Raw genomic sequence first — 26,178 nt, 5'->3', positions numbered from 1 at the left:
CACCTGGGCACCTGGGCGGCCGCGGCGGCGCGGGGCGGCGGCTGGACGCGCGCGATGGAGGGCGAGAGCCGGGGCCCGTGGGCCCTGGGGCTGCTGCGCACCTTCGACGCGGGCGAGTTCGCGGGCTGGGAGAAAGTCGGCTCGGGCGGCTTCGGGCAGGTGTACAAAGTGCGCCACGTCCACTGGAAGACGTGGCTCGCCATCAAGTGCTCGCCGAGCCTGCACGTCGACGACAGGTCAGCGGCCGGGGCCGGGGCGGCGGCGCTGGGCGGGCGGTGGGGAGCCTGGGTTCCGGGCGTTCCCGTTCTCTCCACCCGAGTGGCCTCCGGAGCAGCCTCGGCAGGAAAACCCAGCACCGGGAGAGGCCGTGAGCCCCCGGCGGGGTCGGCGCCGCTGGCCTGGTGGGAGGGACGCGGGGGGCGGCTTGGCGAGCTCCGGGTCTATTTGCTCCCGCCGGGGTCCCGGGATGCGGCTCCTACGGGAGAACCTCGGGTAGCTGCGTTCGCCTAAGGAGTTGTTAAGTGCCTTGTATTGTTACCCGGCTTCCGGTGAGCCCCGGATTTTCAGGGTCCCGGGCTCGCCTTGCGTCTTCGACCCTCGGTAGCGCGGCCGGTCCGCCCAGGTCCCACCCTGGCGCTGCGGTTTGCGCCCGGCTTAGAAAAATTGCCGTGTGGGGATCTGGGCTTTGTGAGTGAGTTAGTCTCCGTTCGACTTACTTAGTAATTTACTTTGGAGCACAAATTGGTGTAAGACTGTAATTATTTCGGTCGGAAACCCTGGATTTGGCTTGGCCAGGCTTCCTCGGCGCCCTAGCACTCGAGAGTCGGCGCTACCTGGCTTGGGCCTGGCGGTGGAGTCCGGCAGGCGGCCCGGGAGCCCTGTTACAACACTCGGCGCTTTCTGGTCGCACACTTTCTTTTAGGTTGATTTTATTTCCAGGCCAAGCCTCTGGGGAGCGGCCTTGCACTTAACCCGCTTTGTGGCCAGGCCACTGCGCCCTCCTAGACCCGGGTTTCCCCATCCAAAACTGGGAAGATATCTGCTTGTCCCTAGGTAACAGGGGCGCTCAAATAAAGACAGTTGGAAGGGATCAGAGCTGCCCCAGTTAAATTCAGTCGGTGGATTATGGTCTGTGTGTAACTTTAGGGGAGAGGGAGGTGGGAGTCTTGAAAAGCAACTGTTTTTGGCTGGGGGTTGTTCACTGTTTATGGTTGCATTTTAATAATTTATAAGCTTTAATTGAGTGCATCTAAATTACATACCCTTTGGTGAAGTTTGCATTCAACATGGAAGTTGTGTGGCATTTGTGTTTTGTATGGAGCCATGCCATGCAATGCTTGTTGCTCAGTTGTGTCCGGCTCTTTGCAACCCCATGGACTATAGTCCACCAGACTCCTCTGTCCATGGAACTTCCCAGGCAAGAATACTGGAATGGGGTGTCATTTCTTACTCCAGGGCATCTTCACCACTCAGGGCTTGAACCCAGTGTTTCTTAGGTCTCCTGCATTGACAGGCGGGTTCTTGGAGAGCTGTCTCTATAGTCAGCCCTGAACAGACACAGACTAGAAAGGCGACTCCTTTGCTAATTCAGAGACCTGGTTTCTAATCCTCGGCTTATTGAGTGATAGGGCCTACAAACTCTAGCTCCCCCCCTCCACCCGCCATCCCCCTCCTCCCCAGTGGTGGCAATGCTCATTTCCAGGGTGGCCATGTGTGTTCCCTGGACTGAGGTATGCAGAATCACAGTGCGTGCTGCCACAGCCCGTGGTCCTGGATAGGAGGAAGCCCTGGACATCCAGTGGCTTTGTGTTTTCATCCTGGCCTAAGAGATTATGCAGCAAAGCTTTTGGTGACTTTTTGCTCTAAGCCTCAAATTTCAGTAAAGTGGTGACAAGTGTCATGGAAATATCACCAGCTCAAAAGTGAGCTGCCTGAGAAGCTGCACCTCGGATCCTGGGAGCTTCTCAGTCTGGGAAGGGCACTGTGGTTATTTTGATGAAATCTGAACCACTTTGAATGCCAGCCAATAATTAGATCCTGAAAGGTAAGACTCTTGCCGCTGTGTAGATATTTTTACGCTCTCGGGGGCATTTATTTGTCTGCTGGAGTTTTCCGGCCGAGTTTTCTTCATCAGTGAAGGCTTTTAACATCACCTTATTGTGTTGGAAGAGCAGAGTAAACAAGCAGGTCCCCAGGCTGACTCATCAGCCCTCCCTAGGATCTGTTATTTCCAGCGTCCAACCCCTTGTTTCTTGGGTGGCCCAGTTGGCGGTCGGATTTCTCCACGTGAGGCAGGCCACTTAGGATCTTGCGTGGCCTGGTTGAAAAGTGTTTTGTCCTGTAACTGGAAGGCTTTCCTGCTCTGCCTGAAATAGGCAGGTGGAGGCATGTGCTGGGCAGCTGGGTCGAGGTCAGCATTGCCCAGCAGGAAGAACTCACCTCTTGCGCTTTGCCAGGCTGAGTGGAGCAGGCTGGCTTCTGCGTTAGCAGCGGATTCCTCTGATTGAGAAGATGGTCAAACCCCTGCTCTTTGTAAAGAAAACTCTTCAGGGTTAATTATTGACGCTTTGGTTTGAGATTCTCATTCAGAGTTCATGCCCCTCCCTCAGTGGTGCAGGGGAAGCTGGCTTGCATCCCTATCTTGGAATGGTGGAGTGTTCTGCCAGATTTCCACAGGTTGGTTCCATGCTCTTTTGATGAGCTGCTCACCATCCTGACCCTTCTGTTTGCAAGATGTTTCCTGGAGCGGGGAGTTGATTTGACTGAGGTTCCTGGGCGCAGCCCCCAGCCCTGTGCCCCTCCTGGCCAAGTCTTGTCTCACCTGTTTTTAGGGTGGTACTTCTCACCCCTTCCACAAGGGCCTGCCCTTTTCCTTCTGAGGGCCTCTTCCACTGGTTACATAGGGACCCACTGCAGGTACAGGTGCGGGCTCATTTTCATCAGCTGCTTCTCCCTCTAGGGTGTCTGGGGTCTCCTGGCCCCTCAGGAGCCAGGCTCCTCAGAGCAGCAGGCTGCCCCAGACCATGTGAGCAGATATTTCTCTGTGAGAAAGTCAGGGGCTGCCTGGTCCCAGACACCCCTTGAAGTTCGCAGCAGGTAGAGGATCACCTGCCAAGTAGCTTCCAAGGGGTATCTGGGAGAACTGATGCCCCCTTCCTCTGCACCCCCTCCTCTCATGGGGACATCTGGTAGCTCAGGGGAGATGTGTGTCCCCCCGGCTGACCCTCATTAGGGGATCTAGAGGTTTCGGGCAGAGCTTAGTTGGTGGTGGGGGGGGTGCGGGTGGGCATTCCCATTTAGGTGGGAACTAGCCCTGCAGGCCCATTCCTCTGGCCCCCACCCCTGGCTAAGAGGAAGCCCGGGATAGCTGAGCACCAGCAGCTGCTGGGTGATTGGCCAAGGCTCGTTGGGGCGAGCCTGAGCAAACCCCAGGTTTGTACATACAGAGCCGACAGTCCGACAAGCCCGGTTCTTGTCAGTTTTAAAAATAGCAGTGTGGGAACCCCTTGCAGGCTCCCTGGGAACATAACTGGGTTGGTGCACAGAAAGGAGGCCTGGCTGGGAGACTCGGGAATGATTAAACGGTGCTCCCGCTGCCTCTTCCCAAAGGTGCTTCCCAGCTCTCTCTCTCTCTCTGAGAAGCTCTTTGTTACCAGATGCCCTTCCCTGCACCTCCACCCTTCTTCCTCTGCCCGCAGTTTCCTGCTGCTCCTTTTTCAGAAGGCTGAGTCCCAGAACCCATTTTCTCCCCTCCTCCCTCCAAGGTACTTGTTTCCAGATATGGTTGGATGTCTTTGGAATTCCTGCCTGAGACTGGAGGAGATCCCCACGGCTTCTCCAAAAAAAGGTCCTTTGGAAAAAATCAGTTTGGGACTTCCCTGGTGATCCAGTGGCCGAGACTCCTTCTGATGCAGGGAACTGAGATCCGAGGAGCTGAAAGGCAGCTCAGCTCAGGCTGCAACAAAAGATCCCTCATGCCTCAACTGAGACCCCACACTGTCAAATAAATATCAAAAGAAAGAAAAGAATGATCAGTCTGGTGAGATTTCTCATCTCTCCCCACACCACACCTTCTCTCAGGTGGGGGAAATGGATTTCAGCCAGAAGAAAGATTGTACTGACCGAAATATACTGACCTAAGTGTCGTTAACAAATCGGCCCCCAGCTTGGTATTCAGAGGGGATGGGGCGGGGGTGCTTTACCCCATTCCTGCTGGGAAACAGGAACCCTTCCCCAAATGGGAGAAAGATGTGATTGAGATGATTACAGAAGAGAAACATGATACCAGCCCTACTGAATTATGCCTAATTGTAGACACGCTTTTAGCACGTCACCATTTTGGGGTTTAATGAAGACTGATGTCAGTGGACTCTGGTGGCTGGAGCTTCACCCATCGCTGGGTGGAATGGGATTTGATGGTGAGGAGTCTAGGCACCTGCAGGCCCCTGGCCTGTTCCTGCACCTGGGCTCTGGGACCAGTTTGACAATCTCTCTTGGTCCTTACGTAATAGCAGTCATCACATATCCAATCTCCATCCTTTGTGTGTTGTCGTCAGCATAAACTGGAAACACTGCTTCGAGGAAAAGTGTATTTAAATGGACGAAAACACAGTGGTGATTTCATTCTGTGTAAGAAGCACTTTCCTGTCTTTTCCAGCAGCTCCCGGAAAGGGCCCAGCCCAGCACAGCCCCGACTGATTGAATTGCTGATATTGCCAGGAGTGGGATGGGGTGGGGGGTCCTGGCAGGGCACCAGAGGCCCAGTGAAGAGAGGCCTAGAGGATAAATGGTATGGACACCTTTTGTGTCTCCTGAACCTGAACAATAAGGGTGGTTATGGGGCTCGGCCAGCCCGCCCCCAGGTCCGTGTGAGGGGCTCCTTCCGGGTTCCCTTGACCCCCCTGCGTGGTCCGGGAACCCCTTTCCCCTCCCTGGTGGGTGCATCCAGGCTAGGGTCCTCGGCTTTAAGGCGTTTCTGATTGAGCTGTCACAGAGAAGGTTATTTGTCCCTGGAAACGCAGACTTCATTTCCGGGATAGCCCACCTTCCTCCTCCAACTGTCCTAGGATGTGTGGTCAGTGGTCACACTGACCTGTGTCAGTCACAAAGTCTGCCTGGTGTTGCTTCCCAAAAGGGTACATGCAGGCTGTCTTCGAATAGTCCAGCCATAGTCAACTTTATGGAGCAGACAGCTGCAGGGCCGCCACCGCCACCCCCCCCAACCCCCCGCACCCCCTGAACAAAGTAAAGTTAACAGGGGTCTCAGTTTGGCGGGAAGGGCCTGGGGCAGGGGAGAGAGCCGGGAACTTGCTGACCTCGGCTGGCTGGTTGGTGAGTGATCTGCTGCCAGCAGCTCCTCTGAGCCTAACGATCTCAGCCATCAGAAGTCACCTGGGTCTTACGTATTCAGCCCTTTGGGCAAATGGAAGCAAATGCTTTTGCTGAGAGGCACAGAGCCGCTCTTCATAAGACCTTCAGCCTCAGTGTAATTGGCTACCTACTTGGTGTTGTCAGGCTGGCAGGGGGGTGGGGCTGGGGCTGGCTCGCAGAATATCCTCTGAGTGTCTGGCCTGTAAACTCTGGAACCAGCAGTGCCTGGAAGCCTGCAGGCCCGGGGGGACTCCTGGTGGAAGTGTGTCTCTGTCCCTCCCGTGGCCAAACATATGTCAGGGCCACGTGAGCGCTGCATGCTGGACTTATGCTGGTGGGGAGCGGTGGCACACCAATCACTTTAAAAGAATATGAAGGAAGGCAAGAGGACCAGACAAGTCACAAAACTGATTCCTCAGTAGGGAACAGAAGTGGCCCCAGTGCGAATCCTCATCACTGGGTAGTGAGTGTCAGAGGAGGGTGCTTGAACTGGTTAGTGTAAGTGACTTGAGGTCTCCCCGGAGGAGGAAGGAGATGGGCCAAGGGTGCCGTTTCCGATCCATAAGAGATTTGTGTTGTTGTTCGATTGCTAAGTCGTGTCCAATTCTTTGTGACCCCCATGGACTGCAGCACGTCAGGCTTCCCTGTCCTTTACTACCTTTATTTTAAATGATGCTTGATCCAGCCCTTTTCTGGTATAGATGTCCCTTGAGATTGGGGACAGGGCTGGGGTCTGTCTGCAGGTCTTCCTGGAGCCCAGCGAGCAGTGTGGCTGCAGGGAGGGGCTGGCTGGGGCCAGGCATCTAAACCCAGGCTTCAGCCCAGCCTGGGGCCCCCACAGGGGCTCTTGTGGGCATCCTGCTGTCCATTCATAGGCTCTTTAACCAGAGTGCTAAGGAAGTGCATCTAACTGAGGCCAGTTAGCTCAGTTTTGTTTTGTAGTCTTTATTTATTTTTTGTTTTTATTTACTCCTGATACCTGTCACACTTGTGTTTGAGGCCAGTGGGGTTCCCTTGTTCCCTGAACCTGTTTAGAACTAGCCTACCCCAACCCCTTCCACCTCCCACCTCCTGCTGCTTCCCTGAGTGGGGAGCCGCCTAGTGATTCCCAGTAGCATTCTAGGGCCATCCTTGTTCCCTCCCTCTTCACAACCAGTCACCAAGCCTGAATGATTCTCATTCAGAAATGAGCCCCACATCCACCAGCTCCCTCCCCCTCTACTTCTGGCAGCCAGGGCCCCGGTGACCTCCCTGAGTGTGTGTAGCCCCTCTGCTCCGTGGTTCCTAGCCCGAGGCCCCCTGCAGAAGTGGGGTTGTGACCTCCTCACTGCCTGCCCTCTGCCCACCCAAGTTAGGGACCCCCTTTCTTAAACCTCCCCAGATCCCTGTTCTTTCCCTTCAAAGATCTCGGATTTTTCAATGACACCTCTTTTTTGGGGGTAATTTTCCATCTCCCCTAGAAGGTAAATATCCTGAAGGCAGGGAGAAGGGTCTCTTGTCATCAGTTCTAACTGATGTAGAGGGTGTGCAGTAAATACATGTCAATAAATGAATTTTAATTGGATGCAGATTAAAATTAAAGCAAATGCTGGGAGTACTGAAGTGGGCGATTCCAGGCTGTAGTGGTTTATTTTAAATCTGGCTAAAATTGCATCAGCTCTGTGGCAGGGGCTGTCAGGCTTAACCCTTGGCTTTGGGGGCTGGATAAGTCTTGGCCTTGGGGGCTGTCCTATGCACTGCTGGGTAGGGGGCGGGCGGTGCGCCTGGCTTCTCCCCGCTGGATGCCAGCAGCCCCCAGCTGTGACAACCCAGGTGTCTCCAGGCAGTACCCAGCGCCCCCGGAGGCAGAGTTTGCCCTGGGTGAGAACCACTGGTCTACACCTAGAGATCCTCTCCCTGAGGCGCCCACCTTGGTGAGTGTTCACAGGGTGGGGGGGCTCCGCTCCCAAATGCAGGGGCTGGACAGGGGGGCAGAGGTGCTGAGATGCTGTCCAGCCGAGCCCGCCGAGGCCAGAGCCAGAGCCGGTGTCAGCATGTCACGGCTCCTCTGTGCTGGCGGCCCCACCCTGGGAAGTGCTCTTGTACCTGTGACGGGAGCCTGGGAGTGAGCTGTGGTCACAGAGAGGAGGCTGGTCAGTGAGAAACAGACTCGTTTTTCTTGGTGGTTTCTGACTCTCCAGCAGGCTGAGGAGCGGGACCAGGTGCAGGCGGGCTGGGCCGGTGCATGCAGACTCCAGAAGAGCCCCTGCGGTGGGAACGAGCCATCCTGGGCCTGGCTGGGCTGGTGGCTGGTGTGGGAGTCTGCCTTCTGAGGGAGGGTGGTCCCTGCGGCCTCTTGCGCCATTTCTTGCCTCAGTTCCCAGCGCCCCGTGGGCTATGTGTTTCTGAACTGTCCGTTAAGAGCTTCCGAGAAAACAGGTTCCTGGCACCCACCCGGAGCCCGTTCTCCAGGAGCAGGGCTGAGGAATCTGCATTTCAGCCAGCTCCCGGGTCCTTTCTGCGATGGCCAGATGCTGTCCTTTTGCGCCTCAGCCTCTTCTCCTGGATGCACCCTGAGACTTTGACCCGTCACACTGACCGTGACCGAGGCCCTGGGTGCTAGGCTGTAAGGCCGTGGGCTGCACCAGGAAGTGACGTAGAGCGGGGTTGGCCAACTTTCTGTGACAGGAGAGAGCGAATCTTTCAGGCTCTGCATCCCACGGAGTCTGGGCTGTGGCCACGCATCTCTGCCTTGAGTGTGGAGGCTGTCCTGCCCCCAGGACATGAATGGATGGGCAAGCCTCCCAGCCAGTCAGAGCTCCTTTACAAAATAGGAGCTGGCCGTGGACAGCAGTTCGGCAGTTTCTCAAAAGGTTAGACCTAGAAATACCACATGACCAGGCAACTCTCCTTCTCAGAGTGTATCCAAGAGGTAGAAGCGGGGATTTGAACCACCTGTGTGTATAAATATACATCATTAGTCCCAGCAACTGAAAGGTGCAGACCATTCAAGTGCCCATCGGCAGATGAGCAGATTAACACAGCGTATCGGTTCCTACAATGGAATGTTACTCAGCTCTGAGAAGAGTGACGTTCTGGTGTGTGCTCCAACATGGGTGGACTGGGAAAGCATGATGAGTGAAATAAGCAAATTACTAAAGGACAGGTATTATATGATTCCACTTATGTGAAGTCCATAGAGGTCCTGGAAAGTGGAAAAGAGGTTGGGGGCTGTGAGCAGAGTTCCTGTTGGGGTGGGCACAGAGGTTTTTGCCGGTTTTTGTTGGGATGATGACAGAGTTTGGGTGGAGAGAGTAGTGTTGATTATACACTGAATGGATAATGGATGGATACTGATGCCTATGAATTGCACACTTGTGAATGGTCACAGTTATAAATACTGTGTTACGTGTAGTTTACTACAGTGGCTTTAAAGACAAGGAGGCTTTTGGATAGTGGTCTCTGCAGACCCTGCTTGAGACCAGTGCTCTGTGAATTTCAGTGTGGGGTTGCGGTCAAGAATGATGAGGCCCGCTGGAGTGATGGGCTTCGCAAAGAAGGGAGGGGACTGAGCTCTTTGGGTAGTATTAGTTCATTACAGCTTTTAACCTGAACGTCCCTTCTGTCATCCCAAGAGAAGGGTTTGTCAGCATCAGCCGCCCCATCTGAAGCCCAGAGCCTGCACTGGCTCAGGGCTGCCTGAGAGTTTTCAGATCATGATAAGTCTCTGTTTTCACCTATGATAACCCCAAAACATGTAGATGTGTTTGAATAACCATGGAACCGAAGGCATTGGAGGGCCCAGAATTTTATTATAGTAAGTCCCCTACATATGAACCTTTAAGTTGCCAACTTTCAAAGATGTGAATGTGCCCCCGTGTGCCAGCTGTGGTGTGGTATGCTGGAGCTTTCAAGGTCCTGTACTGTAAGGTTAAAAAGTGTTTCTTTCTTATCTGTGTTTGTTTTTTAATGTGTTATTTCTGAAAGTATTATAAACCTATGACAGTATAGTAATATATAGCCGATTGTTTTAGTTGGGTACCTAGGCTCACTTTGTTGGACTTACAAACATGCTCTCAAAAGGAACTCTATTGTATATAGGGGACTCACTGTATTTGACATTAAAGTGAGCCCTGTGTGTATGTGTGCACACTCATCCATGCATTTATACATATGTGTATGTGCGTTTTAGCGATTTTGTCAGCCGCATGGAGCTGATTGTCTCCTGGCCGCGGTGCCCGTGTTTGCGGCCAGGGGACTGTTGCCCGCCATGTTCCTCATGTCTTTGAACTTTTCCAGGGAGCGCATGGAACTTCTGGAAGAAGCCAAGAAGATGGAGATGGCCAAGTTCCGTTACATCCTGCCTGTCTACGGCATCTGCCGGGAGCCTGTGGGCCTGGTCATGGAGTACATGGAGACTGGCTCCCTGGAGAAGCTGCTGGCCTCCGAGCCGCTGCCCTGGGACCTGCGCTTCCGCATCATCCATGAGACGGCCGTGGGCATGAACTTCCTGCACTGCATGACCCCGCCGCTTCTGCACCTGGACCTCAAGCCCGCCAACATCCTGCTGGACGCCCACTACCATGTCAAGGTGGGCTGGGTGCTCTGGGGGTTGGGGGGGAGGAGGTTGGACCTCAAGCCCACCAACATCCTGCTGGACGCCCACTACCATGTCAATGTGGGCTGGGTGCTCTGGGGGTGAGGTGAGGGAGGTGGTAGAATGTCAGGGCCAGCGAGAAGGTGGAAGAGGAGGTGGTTCTCCTGCAGGAAAGAACTCGAAGCAGAGGCTCTCTCAGCATCAGGACCCCCACTCTTGTCATGTGTGGCCGGTCTAAATGCCACAGATGGTGTAGCTGGAAAATGGGCTCTTAGGAACACAGGTCACCCTGCCCCACATTCTGGATCAGGACTCTAGGAGTCCGGGCTTATTGGGCGTCTGACAAAATCAGCTTAGAAAGTGAACCATGGATTGGCAGTCTCTGTGTGAGGTTGGGTGTGGCTGTGTTTCCTGTTGATGATTGATGGGAGGCTCGGGGTGTCATGGAGAGAAGCCCTGGAGGGACTCCTTCTGTTGTCTTCACTCAAGGCCTGTTAGTTCTGATCTTTTTTTGGGTAAGTTTATAAAGCAGAAAAGTATGAGGTATAACTAAAAACCAGGAGCCGCCCTCTGGAATTGGCCATTGTTAGCGTGGTCAGGTTTGCATTTCTTTGAAGCTCTCTGTCTATGGAGGGCACGAGGTGACGGGTCCTAGGGCTCACCCAGCTGCCACGGTCCCCCCATGCCTCAGGAAGGCAAGTTGGTGGGAAGACCTGCATGCCATGGCCTGGGTCCCCTCTGGCTCCTCGGCATCCTCACTCACCCTTGGAAGGAAGGCCGAGCCCCCGCACGCCATGCCCGCCCCCCGAATCCTGACTCTGCGGCAGGCACAAGTCCACCTGTGGCGGGTGGGGAAATCAGTTTTCACATCAGACATTTAGTTACAATGTGTCCTTAAGGACGTGTCACTCAACGATCAGATTTTAGCAGAAATTGGAAGTACGATCAGATTTTAGCAGAAATTGGAAGTACGCTCCTGCTGAAGTGAAGCAGGGAATTGAGAAAACAGACTTCAGGTGGGTGGTTCCTGGTCTGCCCAGGTCTCGCGCCTCTGCAGTCCTGCTCCCTCCTGGTTGGGGTGTTGGCTTCACATGTGGATCCTCTGCCCCCCATGAACGTTACAGGGTTTTGACTGGGAGCCTGGGGTCCATGGGCACCCAATCAGTGTGGGACCTTGGATCTCAAACTTGAATATGCACAAGAACAGGGAGGTGAGGACAGGTCCCCACTGTGTGCAGAGGACCCCACCTGCAGGAGCTGCCGCCTCTCCCAGGGGAAGTACCAAGTGGACGGTGGCTCCTGCCAAGCTGGGGCTCGGAGGGTTGAGTCAAGGGCAGGTGTTGTCCCACTGTACATGGTTGAGCAGAGGTTAGAACCAGGTTCGGGGGCCCTGGAGCCCTTGGTCCCTCAGCCAACCTGCTGCCACTCATGGGATGCTCACAGACATAATGGGTGGCACGCGTTGTCATGTGGGGGTGGAGTGGGTAGTGGTGGTAGGTGTCCAGGCAGCCCCTGGGGTGCAGTGTGAGGAGACACTGTAACTCCAGCTCAGGGTGGGGTGTCCCTGGATGGGGCTGGTCTCCAGAGGGGCCAGTCAGGAGTGGGGGCCACACACTCAACAGCCTTTTGGTGGAGGAAGTCATGGAAAGTTCTGGGTTTTAGGGGCAGGGGAAACAGGCATAGTTGGATTAGGGTACCGGATGTGGGAGGGTTGCTGAGCCATCGCTGGAATAAAATGCGCCTTTCTCAGGGGGTCCCCAGTGGGCACAGCCCGGCCTTCAGAGCTGTCTTTTCAGCATCATGGACCACAGTGGGCCAGGCGGGGCTTGCATTTCAGCCCATTCCCTTCCCACGGTGCAGGTTGCTCTGCTGATAGCCGCGTTTGGGGCAGGAGGCCACGCCCTGTAGGACCATGGTGACCTTCCTTCCAGCACTCTCCTCAGCAGAACAGCCCTCCCACGCTCTGCCCCTGGTGGGTGGGATGATGGCCCTGTTGTTGGGGGGTCCCCCGTGCCTGGCCCGTGGGAGTTGGAATGGCCAGGACACAGTCCCTCTGCCGTCCGTACCGGATGTTGACCTTCACCCAGGAATGGTCCTGATGCTGGGTACACAGGAGGACCGAACACCCGCCCAGCAGGGTGGCACCCGGGGCTGGTGTCCCTGTGGTCTCTGTGTTTCTGCGTCGGTTCTGAGGCTCCTCATTTGAGCACTTCTCCCTCCTCTTTCTTCTTCCTCCACTTGGCAGCCCCTGGCTTGGCAGGCCTGGTGTTTTGTGACAGTTTTAGGAAGTGGGTGAACATTCCGTAAAGGGCTGTGTAGCTTGTCGCTGGGGACCTGGGATGGCTGGGAACAGGTGGGGAGGGGATGTTGTCACTTTGAGGACACGGCCAGGGCACCACCTCACTTCCCCGGAGAGGTCAGGAACAGACTTCTCCCTGACGCCCTTCTCAAGCAGAGCGGCAGTCACCACGCACAGCCCCAGACCAGCAGAAAATGTATTTACGGGCTGCATTTCTTTCATCCTCAGGAATGGCTCAGTGGGAGCTTGGTCTGAGGTTCTAAGTCATCTGCTGGATTTCTGGGCAGTTCTTAGTTGATGGTTATTTGCAGCAATATAACTGGAATCTGCAATCTTAAAATAAGATGATAGGTTGTCACTCCATCCCCTTCCCTTGATCCCTCCAGACTACACTTATGTCCATAGATAGGATTGGAACTGAAAATTTCACAGCAACCACTATGTTTTGGAATGAGTATTCAAGACACTTAATATTAAATGAATACTTGTTATTAAGTATATGAAGTGTCACTACTAAAATATTAATTTCAGTATAAGGAGTAAACTCATTTCAATTTCATAATGAAATAGCTCATTTAAAACCTCAGGCTACACTTGAGGCCCAGGCTGCTCACCCCAGACTGTATTCAGGGGGACCCCAGGGTCCTGTCCTCTGTGGCCCACAATGGCCTTCTCCCCAAGACCTTGTCCCTCAGTTAATCTCTGTTAGTCTTGTCCAGCTGGGTCCGGCAGGGGAAGGGCTGTGTCTCAGGGCCTGTGTGAACACTGGCTCTGGGCAGTACCAAGGTGGACACTAAGTGTGAATTCATTTGTGAATTATGGACACTTGCTGGTCACCGGGATTGCCACACTGTCCCTCTCTTCAGGAACCTGGGGACAGACAGGGAGATGAGAAAGGTCAGGTGGAGAAGTCTGGTGGGCCGGAGGGTCAGCGGGCATCAGAGGATTCTCATTCCTGAGTTTGATTTTGATGCCAGGGCTTTCACATAGAATTATGCTTATTTTCTTTTCACCCCATATATCATGAAGCAGCTGGCTGTACCTGGAAACAGCAGAAATAAAAAGAAAGGGCAGCCAGCACGCTTCTGAGAGTCTGGTCCTGACACTTTCCACTCATCCAGCTGTTTCCTTGTGTTGCTGTCTCCTCGGTCCCGAGCTGCGGGGTTGGGTGATGAGTCTGTTGTGGGGAGCTGGCGCTTTGCTCTCCAGAGTGGAAAGTGTCTTGGAGGCCAGAGAACGGACAGCTCCCAGGGGCCCAGAAATGGCCAGATTGGCCTCCTTCGCATGGACCCACGCCCACCCCGGCACAGCCTGGCCGCAGAAATAGGGGGCCAGGTCCAGTCTTACAGGCTTTCTTTCCGTCACCACCCCCCACCCCCTGCAGATGTGAGGACCGGGTCCCTAGTCATGAACTTCCCTTGCTCAGCGGTGATGATACCAGGCCCCTGGCTCACCTTGTGGGCTGGTGAGCCCAGAACTAAAGGCCTGACTCAGCCGCATTTCCGATCACTCCAGAGGTGTGTTTGAGGAGGAGCCCAAAATTAATTAGAAGGCTTAGAAAAATCCTTGAGCCTCAGAGGAAAATTTATAAAGGAAACGGCCAGCAAGTGTGGCTTAACTGCAAGAGGCGTTTAACACCACCAAGGGCTCTGATTGACAGCCAGGGTGGGGGGCTGGAGGGTGGTGGGTCCCTGCAGTGACTTCCCCTCTGTGACTTCCCCAGACTTTCAGGGTGGGCACCTTTGTCCCAGGAGCCGAGGAGGCAGAGGGGGTGTGAGAGCCGAACCCCTGGGAACACGTGTCCTTGGACTGGTGGGCTCTGCCGTGGACGAGCCAGTCGCGGGAAGCTGGGATGCTGTGTGTTTGCAGCCAGCAAGTGTTTGTCCCCAGAATGTTCTGCGTGGAGGACAGATTGGCCGCGTGTGTTCTGCTCGCTTTAAAGGGCTTCTGAAAACATATTTCCCTTTAAAGGACATGCCACCACTTGCCTGCTTCCCCAGCTGCGAGATTGCATAACTGCTTTGCCCCAACACCTGAAAACGGAGGGCCGTTTCCTCCCTTTGTGCGACGGGGCAGACGCAACGCCCCACAGACAAGCTGTAATTCTTCAGTTCCCTCTCCCAGTGAATTCCTTCCTGATCGTGTAATCTTTTCCCAAGTCCATCAAGCTCTTAATGTCTTCAGGCTTGGTTCTTCCCTGGCCGGCCGGGCCTTCCCACCTGCTTGGGGAGCGCAGTGAGAGCTGTGATCCTGACTGGTGACGGGGCCTGCACAGCCAGGCTGGGGGACCGTGCCCCCCAACACTGCTGAGGGGACATGATGATAAACGTCCTCAAGTGGCAGCCGGGCCGCCTCGCTCGGCACACTGTCAGCCAAACCTGACCAGCCCCTTCCTCGCTACTCTGTTCCAGATTTCCGACTTCGGGCTGGCCAAGTGCAACGGGCTGTCCCACTCGCATGACCTCAGCATGGACGGCCTGTTCGGCACCATCGCCTACCTCCCTCCGGAGCGCATCCGGGAGAAGAGCCGGCTCTTCGACACCAAGCATGACGTGTACAGGTGGGTGGCAGGTGTAGAGCCCCTGGCTCTGCACCTCCGTTCCTCAGGTTCGCAGGGGGCTTTCCCAAGGGCTCCCGGGCACCGTCAGAGAAGAGGTTCAGTCCAGATGAGAGGGCTTTTAGTTGGTGGGCACAAGCCACCCCAGAACTTTCTGTTTTCTTCTCTCTTTCTTTGCTGCGCTGTGCCGCATGTGGGTGTCTTAGTTCCCTGACCAGGGATCGGACCCGTGCCCCCTGCATGGGGAGCTCAGAGTCTTAACCAGGGACCGTTAGGCAAGTCCCAACCCCAGAACTTTCTTACAAGAGGAACTTCTCTGCCGTGGGTGATGCTGCCCAGGATGGAGGTCGTGAATGGCTGGTGTCAGTCAAAGCCGGTTACGTAACAGATGGGCAGCTCCCGCCTGGTGAGAGCTTTGGTGTTTGCAGGAAAGGTGGGCTTTCTCACTTGGCTGTTGAGAGAGCCTGCTTTCAGTGGTCTGTGCAGCTGTCTGCATGTGAATTCAGGCTCCCAAATCTAGTCCCTCTGGCTCAGAACTTACCCTTCCTAGCATCCCTGACCTGTGTCAGGCACATGGACACCTGGAGGCTGTTCACAAGCCAACATCGGGGATTTCTGAGCCAGAGAACAACCAGGAATCACGTGGTAGTATCCCTTCCCAACTTGTCATGGTCTTAATCCCTCAGACGTCTCGAAGAAGAAAGGCAGGCGGGCGGGTGCCAGTGGCACTTCAGCCCGTCATTGTGGTTCTTGTCCACACGGATGACGGTCACCCCAAGCCCAGCCTTTGTCATCGCCGCCGCCTGGAGTCCTGGCCAGCTGGTTTGACCACAGCCGCCCTGGGTCTGCTGGGCTTCTCCCTGTCCGTCTGGGGGCGAGCAGTGCAGGGGGCGCTGGGCCCGGCTCGTAGGGTTCGGGGGGAACAAGACTCTCTCTTCATTCAGAGTGGAGAGTTTCAGTTTTTGAACTGGCAGATTTCGCTTTATTTTCACTGAGGACTTTTTGTGCCTCTATAAACAGGTGCTGTTAACCCAATGTAGGCTGATAGCCCAAGTTTGAACCTCTTCTTTTTTTTTTTTTTTTAATTTACCATATTGAGCTCTTTGGGGGGTCTATCCAGAGCAATTATATAGATAGATATGTGTGTGTGTGTATACACATGTGTATATGTGTATATATGTATGTATTATATATATGGATAAATATGTGTACATATATAAAAATATGTGCACACACACATTTATGTATGTATATTTATATGGTTGGCCGAAATGTTCATTCACATATTCATGAGATGTTACAGAAAAACCCAAATGAACTTTTTGGCCAACCCCATTTATATATATATTACCACACAAGTATATGTAGCTTCTAATCAGCACAAAGGGCTGTGGAAAGTTCAGCTGGCTGCCTGCTCATCTTTCCCATGCACTTGGATGACATCAGTGGGCAGGTTACTCAAGACACCTAGAGCTGTAGTCAGCATCTTGTGGATGTGTCTGCAAGAACACGACGTGAATGAAGCAGCTGTGCCCTTCTCCTCACAAGCTGGTGGTCCAGGGACAGGGTGGCTCTCTCTCAGGGACCCCTTCCTGCTGTTTGGACCGACAATTCAGTCGATGGAGTTTTGTCTGTTGTTTGACATCTGAGCTTCCAACATGCCTTGTCCCACCATAAGAGTATTTGCCCATTTAAAAAAATTCATGAAAAATACCTCCTTGTCTTCTCTCTGTCTCTCCCCCCGTCTCTTGAAGACTCTGATTGAGGGGGTGGTTTTCCTGAGCTTATCGCAGTGTCAGGGGAGGTGGGGGGCTCTGGCTTTGTTTGAGAATCTGACTTGCAGACACTGATGTGCCCGTCTCCTTGCAGCTTTGCCATTGTGATCTGGGGCGTGCTTACGCAGAAGAAGCCGTTTGCAGGTGAGTGGACGCGTCGGGGGTCGTGCAGCTGTCTCTCCTGGCTCCGTGAAGGGCGTGTTCTGTGTAAAGTGGGCCTGCCAGTCGCAGAGGGGGCTGCCCTGGGTCATGAAGCTAGTGGGCTGTCCAGGCAGGTAGGGCGGTGAGGCTGCTCTGTCCAGCCCAGCAGGTCAGCAGGGAGCCCCACGGCCCACCTCATTGCAGGCTTTCATATATGCCAAAAAGGGGATCTCACCACACAGTTCACATACAGGGAAAGACAGATCTGATGAGGTCCAGTCAGTGGATCTTGTTAGGTACCAGCTCATTCCTCTGTGTTGTGTGACATAATATACATAGAATATAATTCCCATTATAATTTTTTGAAAGTAATTCTTAGTAGCATTTAGTTGCTAAAATTCCCATTTTTAATCACTTAAGCTATACATTGTGGCATTAAGCTCACAGTGTTGTACAATCATCACCACCTGGACCCCGAGGTCGTTAGTGAGGTCATTCCCAACCCCCCACTCCCAGCCCCTGATCACCACTCATCTGTTTTCTGTTTCTGTGGGTTTGTCTGTTGTACTTATTTCCAGCTAGCTTTTTTTTTTTTTTAATTCTTGGTTGTAAAATACATGTCTAACAGAAATGACTACCAGAGCCGTGTTGAAGTGTATGGTGCAGTCGTGTGAAGGGTGTTTGCCTTGTGGGGCAGCCAGTCTCCAGAATCACTGTGTAGATGCTGCCGAAGAGGGGTGCCCCCAGGTCAGAGTCCCTGGGTCAGCCCACCCGGCCTGAGAGCTGGGGGTTTCCTCCTTCCCCCCACCCCACCCACCAGGCACCCACCATGTGGATTTCTGGCCTTGAGATTTCAGTACCTTGACTGGGTTTACTGGAAAAGTCAAGTACGTTTTCTCTTTATTTTGGAAAGATTTCCTCTTCCTCTCCAAGCCTGTCTGGGCTGCTTCATCTTTTCTGGCTTGACCAAAAAGTTCTAAAAATGCAGATCAGAGTCAGTGTGCAGCCCTAGGTCTGCTGGTTGAGAAGCAGAGTAGGATCCTTCTGGGATTTTGTCCGTAGTTGTTACCCTGTCTCCATGACGCTGCCTCCTCCTCAGAGGTCCAGGGTCTGGGTTCTTTTTGGTGTGGCCATGTGCCCGTCTGACCACAGCCATCTGCCGGACATGGCCCCCGGGGTCAGACACGATGGGAAGGAACGTGGGAGCTGAGGTGCCCGTGCTTTGTCGATTGGTCGATGGGCCATCCAGGGTGAGCAGAGGCAGCTTATGAAACTGTTCAATCTGTGTTTGGCAGCAGAAACCCTTCCCGGTGTTTAGGTGACTTACGTTTTATCCAGAGGACCTGCTGGGTTTTGGAAATCTGAGTTATTGTGGAGATAACATGTAGATACCTGAGCTCGCTGTTGCATAAGATTTAACGGGAAAGTGGAACAAAACATCAGAGCAGACTCCTGGCAGCCATCGGGGACTTTGGGCCAGTTTTCCATCCCTGTGGCTTGGCATCTCGGGAGTCCCCTGGCGTGGGCGTGGTGGGAACCAGAAGCTTGCGCTCCTGCTTGCTGGCTGGTGTGGTCTTAGGCTGAGGAAATCTGGGCCCTGAGGGTCGCCTTGGGCCCCTCATTCTGTGACCAGGATGATGATTGTGAGGGGTCCGTGCCTGCTTCTGAAGGGGGTTGGAAAGGAGGCCAGGTGGGGCCCCACATTACAAATTGCAGGAGAAGGGTCCCCATTTACACAGCCCATGTGTGACCATCACTGGGGCCGGCTCATCACCAGGCACCTGCGCTTTGGGGTAGGAATTCAGAAAGACTTTTTCGTTGTTGCAGGGAGCTATGGGCCACTTGGGGGCTGGGCAGTGTGACTCCACGGTTCAGTTTTCCTCTGTTTGGGCCCCTTTGGAACCTGCCCCGTTAGATATTTTTCTTCTTTGAACTTGATTTTTCTTTGAGTTTGCTGCACAGAGAGATCTCTGTGATACAAGAGAGTGACTCCCCTCGGTAGATCACAGGTGGTTTCCAACATCTGGAGAATAGAGGACAGGTGTGTCCAGCAAGGTTGAGGATTTCAGAAACCTCTGTGCTTTGAAGAGGAAATAATACCGTGTCTCCCGGGCGGGCACCCAAACTTTCCCGTGGTCGTCATCGCTCCTCCAGAAGATAAGAAATCCGGCCTCAACTCCGGGGAGCTGCCCTGACTTGCGCGCCTTCCCTTTGCAGACGAGAAAAACATCCTGCACATCATGGTGAAGGTGGTGAAGGGCCACAGGCCGGAGCTGCCGCCTGTCTGCAGACCCCGGCCGCGCGCCTGCAGGAGGCTCCTTCGCCTCATGCAGCGCTGCTGGCATGGGGACCCCCGGGAGCGGCCCAGCTTCCAAGGTGAGCACCCGCCCTGGGCTCTGGGAGCCCTGCTGGCCTGACGCTCATGCTGTCATCCCAGGGGATGGAGTTGATGGCCAGGAAGGGGACAGGTGGCAGCCGGGATGAGGAGGCTGTCCACAGACAGGAGTGCCAGAGTGAGCCCGCCTCCTGCAGGCTGTCTGCCCAGGGCCCCTGCCTGTGGCCCTCCAGCTCCCAGGGCCAGGGAGGGGCGGCTGGAACCGCTTGGTCATCTCCAGCTGTCCACCTCCAGCTGCGGCCTGCTGTCCCGAGGAGCCTGGTGTTCCGGGTTCAGATATAGTAGTGCATCTTTTGGGGACTGTGTGACCACTGGCCTGTGGCCTTCTTTGCATTTCTCTTGGGGCCTCGTTCCCAGGGAATAGCTATGTCCTTTGGTTAGGAGAGTGATCCTGATGCCATTGGAATTGATCATGATGTTTAAAACATGAGGAAAAGGAGTGTCAACAAAGTGGGGGCTTTCTCGCCTGGTGCTGGCAGCCCTGGCTGTCGGGGTATGAGCTCTGGCTGGGCTGGCTAGCGGGGTTCCCTGGATGAAAGCTTCTTGGGGAAACAGGGACACGGTGGCTCCTTTTAGAGTCTGGCCGGACCCTGCCTATGGTTGCTGATGGGGGTGCTGGGGGTCCGCTGTGAGCCCAGCTAGGGGCCAGCAGCGTGGGCAGCGCTGACCGGTCAGACTGAACACTGCAGGCGCTGGTCCCCTCCAAGGCCACATGCTTAAGTAGCTCATTTGCTAATTCCTTGTCTGAGTGACACACCCGTCTGTGTTTCCCTCCAAAGAAATCACTTCTGAAACCGAAGACCTGTGTGAAAAACCTGATGAGGAGGTGAAAGAGACGACTCAAGACCCAGATGTGAGAGACCCGCCTGATGCCGAGGCCGAGGTAATGGGGACCCTCCCGGGGCCTGGTTTCCACCACATCAGCTTCAGGGATTGAGTCTCTGCTTCCTGCAGATGCCCCGCCAGCCTGGACCACTCGCCCGGTTCTGAGGCTTGGGCCAGCCGCAGAGTTCTGTCTCAGGGCGGGAGTAGGTGCATGGTGTGCTGGCCCCAGATTGGTTTCCTGCCTGACAGTATCCCGTGCCCACCTCCTGTCTGTGCTTAGGGAAGGGCAGTGTGGGCCCACGGCTGACATTAAGTGGCTGCCGTCTGGATCCTTTGTATGTGTATGCGTGTGTGTGTGTGTGTGTGTGTTCTGACTGCACTGCACAACACGTGGAATCTTAGTTCCTTGACCAGGGACAGAACCCGCACCCCCTGCATTGAAGGAGCACAGTCTTAATTATTGGACCGCCAGGGAAGCCCGGGCCAGATGCTGTTTGAACCAGGGGAGCTGCTTGAAGACCCCTCTGGGCCACACTGGAGAGAAGGGTCTGGGCTCCGGGGGTCTGGGTGTCTTCTGCACCTCGAGGTTGGGGATTGGTGCCTTTCTAACTGCCCGTAAATGTTTTTCCTCTACGAGCGCCACACAGGTTATGTAAGATGTGATAAGAAATTCTAACTATGCTAACTAACTAAATACCTTTAAGGCAGTAGGACTTGTAAAGTGGAGGCTGATAAACTGACTTTATAAGGTGTTATCTGGTGTTATCATCCCTGGCCGAGTGTAAGGCCAGCAGATAAGTAACTTTATGGTGTGTCTGCTATCTGAGCATGAGGGCTGTGTGTGTCAGGTCAGAGGGCAAAGTGACGGTGGAGGGGACCTGGCCCCCGATAAGGAAAAGAGCGGCCCAGCACGTGGGTGTGACTCGGCGCACCAGGCCGCTGGGTCGGAGGACATGGGGAAGGGTTGTGAATCCCTCGCAGGCTCTGATCCCTCACCAGGACCTGCCTTTCTGCCCGCTGTCAGGACTGAGCCTGCGAAGGGCCCGTTAGCACCAGTTGAGCTGGAACGCCGCGCCGTCCCCAGGGCTGGGCCCCACACCTCACCTGTGCACCCGCAGCCCCCAGGCCAGCCTTGCACGGCCCCACAGAGGGTCAGGGTGTTAGGACCCTACCCGAAGCCATCTCCTTCCTCCGTTTCCTGTCGGCACTGACCTGTCCTGGGTGGACCCGGCCGACATGCAGGCTTCACTTCCTGCAGCTTATTCACCTTCGGTCTCTATAGCGGTGCACTGGGGCTCAGCATGGTGATGGACATCTGTTCCCACCATCTTGTCTTACAGTGTCCTCCTGCTGGAGTCTTTGGGTGCTGTGCTGCATGCTAAGTGGCTTCAGTTGTGTCCAACTCTTAGTAACCCCATGGACTGTAGCCTGCCAGGCTCCTCTGTCCATGGAATTCTCCAGGCAAGAATACTGGAGTGGGTTGCCATTTCCTTCTCCAGGGGATCTTCCTGACCCAGAGGTTGAACCCATGTCTCTTAGGTCTTCTGCATTAGCAGGCAGGTTCTTTACCACAAAGCATGGGACACGACTGAGTGACTAACACTTTCACTTTCTTTAGCACCAGCACCGTCTGGGAACAGGAGTTAATTTCTCTGATCCCCTGATCCTGCCCCATCGGGTCATGGACGGAGCCTCATCTCTTCTGTCTGCTTGTCTCTGCAGGCCCCCGTGCCCACCCCGCTGAAGCGTGCGTCTGCCCCCACCTTCGACAACGATTACAGCCTCTCCGAGCTGCTGTCCCAGCTGGACTCGGGCATCTCCCAGACCCTTGAGGGCCCGGAAGAGCTCAGCCGCAGCTCCTCCGAGTCCAAACTTCCGTCGGCGAGCAGCGGCAAGAGGCTCTCGGGGGTGTCCTCTGTGGATTCCGCCTTCTCCTCCCGAGGGTCACTGTCCTTGTCTTTTGAGCGGGAGCCTTCAACGAGTGGTGAGCAGGGGCCCCCATGCCTGGGAAATAGTGGGTTTAATTTGGGGTGGGGCAGGCAGGGTGTGAGCAACTGAAAAGGATCAGGCGTCTTGTTTCTTGAGCCGGCTGTAGTTCTGTGTTTTCGGCAGCTCTTTGCTTATTGGGTTTGGGTGTCAGTTCACATTGGGGGTGCACACGGGCTGAGCGGGTGTCACTTAGGTGTAAGGGGAGTGGGTCATGCCCCTGGCTGTGTGGAGGGTCTCACCTGTGCCGACACCACGTGCAGGGACTGACCTCAGGTGTGTAGGTTGAAGACACTGGATTGTACCAGGTAGCCCAGTGAACGGATGGACCCCCTCTTCCTGGAGACCTTTCTCTCTTTTGTAATGTCAGCCCTGTACCCCCTTTCTCAGGCAACGCTGGGTACACATCCCATTCTTTCCTCTTTGTGGGCTCCCGTTTCCTGGACCTGTGTGTGTTGATGGGTGCACTGTCGTTGGAGGTCATAACTGCCTGGTCCTGACTGTACACCTTGGGTTTTCTTTCTGGAAGGCACTTTTCCCTGCCCCTGCCCTGTCCCAGTCGCTGGCCCTGGGGCATGGGGGCCCTCCTGTGAGGGCCTCACTGCGTCTCCGGTGAGGACAATGTGTGAGGTTTCCTTTCCATGAGGGAAAAACAGATGTTCATGTGTAGGCCTGCAGTACAAGGGTGGCCAGAGGCTCCTGGGGAGGGTCCTCCCCTCAGGAGGAAGGGAGCTTGCTCTTCCTGGGGCATCGGGAATTCCTCCTGGAAAGAGGGCCTTGCCCAGATGCCTTGGACCTCCTGGGATTTTTAGAGTGGCGTGTTTGGGATTAAAGAGAGCATTTTGGGTAAGGAGACATCTTGCAAGATGCAGAGGTAGGGAAGGCCTGGCTGCATCGGAGGTGAGCAGTCAGCGATGAGGTTTGAAAGAAAGAAGCACCTGTTTCCCATGGAGAAAGTCATTAGCACGCTCCCTTCTCAGGGTCTGATACCCTCAGGTGACGTGTTCGTGCTTAGATCAGTCACCGGTCCGTCTCAGGAGCCTGTGCTGTAACACCCAGTCCCAACTGCGTTTACTGTCTTCTTGGTACACCCGGCACCCCCACCCCCCACATCCTGTGCAAGGCCCCTTGAGCATGGTTCCCATGAAGGTGTCTTGTTTCATGCATATCAGAACCCTAGACAACATAGTGGGGTTTTTCTGCAAATCAAACAGGTACATGTTTACATCATGAGTAACAGTCCTTCCAAAGTGAGTCTCAGCCCTTGGAGGATTTTTCTAGAAAGCGTCCTAGGTGGTGGTACTGGGACAAGAGGCACCGTTTGGAGGTTGGGCTGCAGGCAGCTGCTTGACCCTGGAGGGTGCCCCGGGGTGGGAGCTGCCAGCTCTCCGGTGGGTCGGGGGCTCCTGCCTGCTCTGTGTTCACTGCCCCCTCTCCCTTGTTAGCAGTCACTGCCGTTGCTGAGCACCAGCAAGGGCCTGAATTTTATATCCTTCATTTGATCACAACTTTATCGGATAGCTGGAATGATTTTCATTTTGCAATTTGACGAAAGAGCACCTTGGGGCTATTCATTGACTTGCCTGAGGTCTCCCCACTAGATCTTAAATTAAACCACATGGGTAAACACTTTAGCAATTTCAGGTAAACCGTAGCTACATTCAGACACTGGCCAGACCTTGGGAGCTGCCCTGTCTGACCCCTGCATCTGCTCTCCCCACAGACCTTGGCACCACCGACATCCAGAAGAAGAAGCTGGTGGACGCCATCATGAGTGGGGACACCAGCAGGCTGATGAAGATCCTGCAGCCCCAGGATGTGGACCTGGTCCTGGACGGGGGTGCCAGCCTGCTGCACCTGGCCGTGGAGGCCGGGCAGGAGGACTGTGTCAAGTGGCTGCTGCTCAACAACGCCAACCCCAACCTCACCAACAGGAAGGGCTCCACCCCGCTGCACGTGGCTGTGGAGAAGCGGGTACGGGGCATTGTGGAGCTCCTGCTGGCCCGGAAGATCAGTGTCAACGCTGCGGATGAGGACCAGTGGACCGCCCTGCACTTCGCAGCCCAGAATGGGGACGAGGGCAGCATGCGGCTGCTGCTGGAGAAGAATGCCTCCATGCGCGAGGCAGACTGCGAGGGTCGGACGCCCATGCATGTGGCCTGCCAGCATGGCCAGGAGGGCGTCGTGCGGATCCTGCTGCGCCGTGGCGTGGATGCAGGCCTGCCGGGGAAGGACGCCTGGGTGCCGCTGCACTATGCTGCCTGGCAGGGCCACCTACCCATCGTCAAGCTGCTGGCCAAGCAGCCGGGAGTGAGTGTGGACGCCCAGACGCTGGACGGGAGGACACCCCTGCACCTGGCTGCCCAGCGCGGGCACTATCGCGTGGCTCGCGTCCTCATTGACCTACACTCCGACGTCAACGTGTGCAACCTGCTGGCGCAGACACCGCTGCATGTGGCTGCGGAGACGGGCCACACGAGCACGGCCAGGCTGCTCCTGCACCGGGGCGCCCGCAGAGAGGCGGTGACCGCAGAGGGCTGCACCGCTCTGCACCTGGCTGCCCGCAACGGGCACCTGGCGACCGTCAAGCTGCTGGTGGAGGAGCGGGCCAACATGCTGGCCCGGGGCCCCCGCAACCAGACGGCGCTGCACCTGGCCGCTGCCGGTGGGCACTCAGAGGTGGTGGAGGAGCTGGTCAGTGCCGACGTGCTCGACCTGTCTGATGAGCAGGGCCTCAGCGCACTGCACCTGGCCGCCCAGGGCCGACATGCCAAGACAGTGGAGACTCTGCTCAGACACGGAGCCCATGTCAACCTACAGAGCCTCAAGTTCCAGGGCGGCCCCAGTCCCGCCACCACGCTCCTCCGGCGGAGCAAGACCTAGCCTGCTGACCCCGGAGACGGGGCCCAGCAGGGTTCCTGTCCCAGCGTTGAGCTCTGCTCGTCCCGTCCGTGGCCTGCGGGACACTGACCGAGCTTAGGCATTACCCGCCCTCCCCATGAGGTTGGTCAGAGTGTGCTTGGCCACTGCCAGTGGGCACCCCGTATCGGAGGGATGGTGGGCCGGAGGCATTTGGTCGTCCCTCACTCCTGATGTTGGTTGGTCCCTCGGTGACAGAGCCGTGAGCCCACTTGTCCTGAGCGGCTGCCTGGAGTGCACGGGAACACAGGTGTTGGGGGAGCTGAGTCTTTTGTCTCCATTTGCAGCAGCGAAGAAGCTTGCTCCAGAAAGTTTGAGTGGGATTCTTGTTTTATAGAATATCGTTAATGGATGAAGAGTGTCAGCTGTCGCTTGAGATCTGTTAAAAGCACGCACTTCGGGGACTTCCCTTGTGGTCCAGTGGCTAAGACTCCATGTTCATGATGCAAGGGGCCTGCGTTTGAGCCCTGGTCAGGGAAGTGGATCCCTCATGCCACAACTGAAGATCCTGCATGCACAACTAAGACATCGCGCAGCCAAATAGATAATGAAAATTTAAATAAAAAGTAGGTAATCTAGTTTGTGGGCAATGAGCATAAACTGATAAGTTGGTTTTTTAAAACAAAAGCAGTCGTCTTATTGGCCTTTTTACACCTAAGTTTGTCCATCACTCAGTCCTTGTGGGTGGCCACACACAGATGCCAACTGTGCCACCTGCCTTTGTTCATTTCATGTTGCGTAAAATATTTGAACTCTAAAGTCAGCTGTCCAAAAGTCAAGAAAAATGAACTGACAGCCTCAGTTCTGGACTCAGAACAGTGTTATCGAGTTCAGTGACCCACCTTTCACGTCGTTTTCTCTACAGTTCTTGTTTTTGGAGAGATGGTGGTTGGTGGCGAGTGATGCTGTGTTGGGGTCTCCCAGGGGACTCCTGACTTGCTTTACAAACAGCTGCACTGTGCAGGGGCCTCAGCTTTCGGGGTGTGACCCCCGAGACAACTCCAGGATTGTTCTTTCGTTGTCAAGTGTGTCCCACACCTCCCGCTGATGCTGTCGTGAGAGTCAGTTTGCTGAAGGACCCCAGCCTGTATGTACACACGCCCCGTGGCCTGGTGTATGAAGCAGAGATTGATATTAATGTACCGTGTATGTTAATGTGAATCTGTGGGCAGGTTACTTCTTTTCTATAACAGGAAATATCCAGACTGCTTAGAACTGGCTATGTTTTAATATGCCTTGTGCTTTACTATGTTGTATTACTGTTGGATGTAGAATGCGTGGAAGAAAGTCTGCTTGATGTCAATAAAGGTTGAGTTCTCTTCCTGCTTCTCTGAA

At 54.9% G+C, this 26,178-nt stretch overlaps 1 protein-coding gene across 1 annotated transcript; it reads left to right on the top strand.

Moving 5' to 3' along the window:
- On the top strand, positions 1–26,178 carry RIPK4 (receptor interacting serine/threonine kinase 4). The gene is made up of 8 exons (XM_020875096.2): positions 1–236; positions 9,649–9,940; positions 14,657–14,805; positions 16,672–16,721; positions 18,936–19,094; positions 19,893–19,996; positions 21,661–21,922; positions 23,648–26,178. The coding sequence occupies exons 1-8, from the start codon at positions 55–57 to the stop codon at positions 24,805–24,807; spliced, it is 2,358 nt and encodes a 785-aa protein (XP_020730755.2). The 5' UTR covers positions 1–54; the 3' UTR covers positions 24,808–26,178.

This window comes from Odocoileus virginianus, chromosome 4 (assembly GCF_023699985.2).
Source record: "Odocoileus virginianus isolate 20LAN1187 ecotype Illinois chromosome 4, Ovbor_1.2, whole genome shotgun sequence".
Classification (NCBI taxonomy): Eukaryota; Metazoa; Chordata; class Mammalia; order Artiodactyla; family Cervidae; genus Odocoileus; species Odocoileus virginianus.
This window is presented reverse-complemented; position numbering and strand designations above follow the sequence as displayed.